The sequence below is a fragment of the Tupaia chinensis genome, unplaced genomic scaffold (assembly GCF_000334495.1).
Source record: "Tupaia chinensis unplaced genomic scaffold, TupChi_1.0 Scaffold000609_1, whole genome shotgun sequence".
In the NCBI taxonomy this organism is placed as follows: Eukaryota; Metazoa; Chordata; class Mammalia; order Scandentia; family Tupaiidae; genus Tupaia; species Tupaia belangeri.
This window is the reverse complement of record NW_006160128.1, coordinates 1,146,626-1,148,994: the sequence shown is the minus strand read 5'-3', so window position 1 is coordinate 1,148,994 and position 2,369 is coordinate 1,146,626. Positions and strand designations below refer to the sequence as shown.

The 2,369-nt window shown below is 57.5% G+C and overlaps 1 protein-coding gene across 3 annotated transcripts in view; it reads right to left on the bottom strand.

Moving 5' to 3' along the window:
* ACTN1 (actinin alpha 1) overlaps positions 1–288 on the bottom strand; it is a 105,571-nt gene extending 105,283 nt beyond the window's left edge. For all 3 annotated transcript variants that reach the window (XM_006158760.3, XM_006158761.3, XM_006158762.3), the window contains exon 1: positions 26–288. In XM_006158760.3, coding sequence (XP_006158822.1) covers positions 26–130 — 105 coding nt within the window. In that variant the 5' untranslated portion in view covers positions 131–288. The remainder of the gene's footprint in view (positions 1–25) is intronic.
* Positions 289–2,369: the final 2,081 nt, after the last annotated feature.

Below are 2,369 nucleotides of genomic sequence, written 5' to 3'. Positions count from 1 at the left end.
GGGGGGGCGGGGTTTAGCCGCTAACCTTTCTCTGCTGCTTCTCCCAGGCGGGGTCCAGGAGCAGGTCCCGGTCCCAGTCCTCTTCCGGCTGCATGTAGTCGTTGGTTTGCTGGGAGTCATAATGGTCCATGATGGTGCGCGCGTGCTAGGGGCTGGGGTTCTTCCTCCACCTTCTCTCTGGGCGACCGCGGCGGCTGCCCGGGTATGAGGAGCGAGTCGGGCGGGGCTGGGCTGGGCTGGCGGGGCCGGGCGAGCTCCCCTGCGCCCGGTTCCGCCGCGCGCTGCTCACGGGGCGGAGGCGGAGGAAGGGGCAGAGCCCTCCCGAGGTTCTCCATTGGCCAGGCCGAGTTGCCCAAACTTCCCCCCTTTGCCTCTCATTGGGAATTCCTGGCATCCGTCAGCTGGGCCGCGGCGCACATAGGTGGACTGGGCGGCTCCCTCCCGGCGCGCACGCCCCCGCCCACTCCCCCGGTTCCCACTCCCCTGCGGCTCATGTGACACCAGCTTAAGCTGGACGGGACAGTAGCCGGGGACGCCTTCCCGAGCTCGAGGAGCGAGTCGCAACGCGCTTAGGAGCCCCAGAAGCCGCTGGGATTGGACCGGTGTCCGGCCGGCGGGAAGGCCGGGAACTCTGGCGCGCTGGCGTTCTGCGCTCCCAAGCGCGCTCCAAACCCCAAGGTGGGCCAGGGTTGGAGAACGGATGCGAAGAATCCCGAAGAACATTTCGTTTGCTATCTCCCAGGGAACCTGGTCCGGGCAGGTCTGCACCCTAGGAAAGGGGGCGGAGACGGGCCGCAATGGAAAGGAATTTCCTGGGAATTTCCTGACTCTACCGCACCCCGCAGCCCCGCCCGGCACAACCCTGCTGTTCCCTGCCCTGCGGGAGCCAGGGTTTTTGCCAACAGACGGCTCTCAGAGGCCACCAAGCGTTCCTGCCTCGCCGCAGGGTCCCTTTCTGCTGGCCCGTGGGCTCCGAGGACTGCCTCGCCGCTGGGCTTCCCGGGTGGCTGCGGCGGCATCGCCTGGCTCCGTAAGATCCCCACGGACTGGTCGGCTGGAGCTACCTTTGTTTGGTTAGCGTCCTCCCCCTTCTCATACACACCCCAACAACGTTCTGAAAACTGGGAGTGAGGGTCCTGAGTGATCTCCCTACTCCATGCGCCTCTCCCACATACAAACACCTGACAGAGGGGGAAACTGAGGCTTAAAAGGCTGAGCTTGAAAAGGTCTAGCACGCTTCCAGGACTCCTTGGGCTGATCCTGTAACTTTACGCCTGACAAACAAAGCCTTATTGTTACTGGAGGAGGAAGGAGAACAGGATGGACAAACACCTCTAACTTCTGTTTGGACCTGCCCGACAGCCTCCTTGGGCTTAGCAAGAGGTGGCTCTAAACGCGGGGGTCCAGCAGTGACAGATCCCAGGAAAAGGCAGCCCTGGCCTCATGAGATTCCGGCCTGAAGAACAGGAGCAAGCAAACCTGCAGCAGGTTACTCTGTTATGAACCACAGATGTGCCCGCCTGGCACCCCAGACCTAGCAAACAGTAGTGCTTAGTTCATATGTGTAGGATGAGTGACTGAGTCAACTGCAAACAAGCAAATGGAAAAAATAAATATGTTGATCTGGAAGTGAACATGAAGGAGTGAGTGGAAAAAGTTCACTGGTAAGAAGGGCCCTCTGTTAGGAGACTTGAAAGGCCTCCATGGGAAAAGGTGGTGAAAATGCCTCTGATTCCCAGGAGAGCCAGCCCTTGCCATGCCGTGATAAGCAGGTACCAGGGCGAGGTTGCTCTCTGCACCACTAGTCAACCACACACTTCATGCGAGTGTCACCCATCAGCACCACGGGGCCTTCCACAAGCTCCCGGCTCAGGAAACACTGCTTCTGAGCCACAGTGACAACAGCATCATGGTCTAATTTATAACCACGTCTAAACTATGGCTCTAAACCTAAGAGGGTAATTGTGGTACTATATTCATTCACTCAATAAATATTTGCTGAGCACCATCTGTGTGGCAGCGAATGTGCTAAATGTTCTGTATACAGAGATGAAAAATCCACAAGTCCTGCCCCATACTGCCCAGCAGAGACAGACACAGAAACAAAATATGATCCAAAGACCCCGTACAATGATTTCATATAATATCATTTAAAATATGATACAAAGATCCAGAGAGAGAGAACTGGGGAGGGTACTGGGAATGCAGGACAGGAGCCCTGACCCAACGTGGGCACAGAGGCTCCAGGTTTAACTTCCTGGAGGAGGCGAGAACTGAGTGAGCTCTAAAGAGTGAGAATCAGCCAGATGAATATGAGAGGTTGTTCCAGGCAGAGGAATAGCATGAGCTAGCACACAGGGCAGGAAACC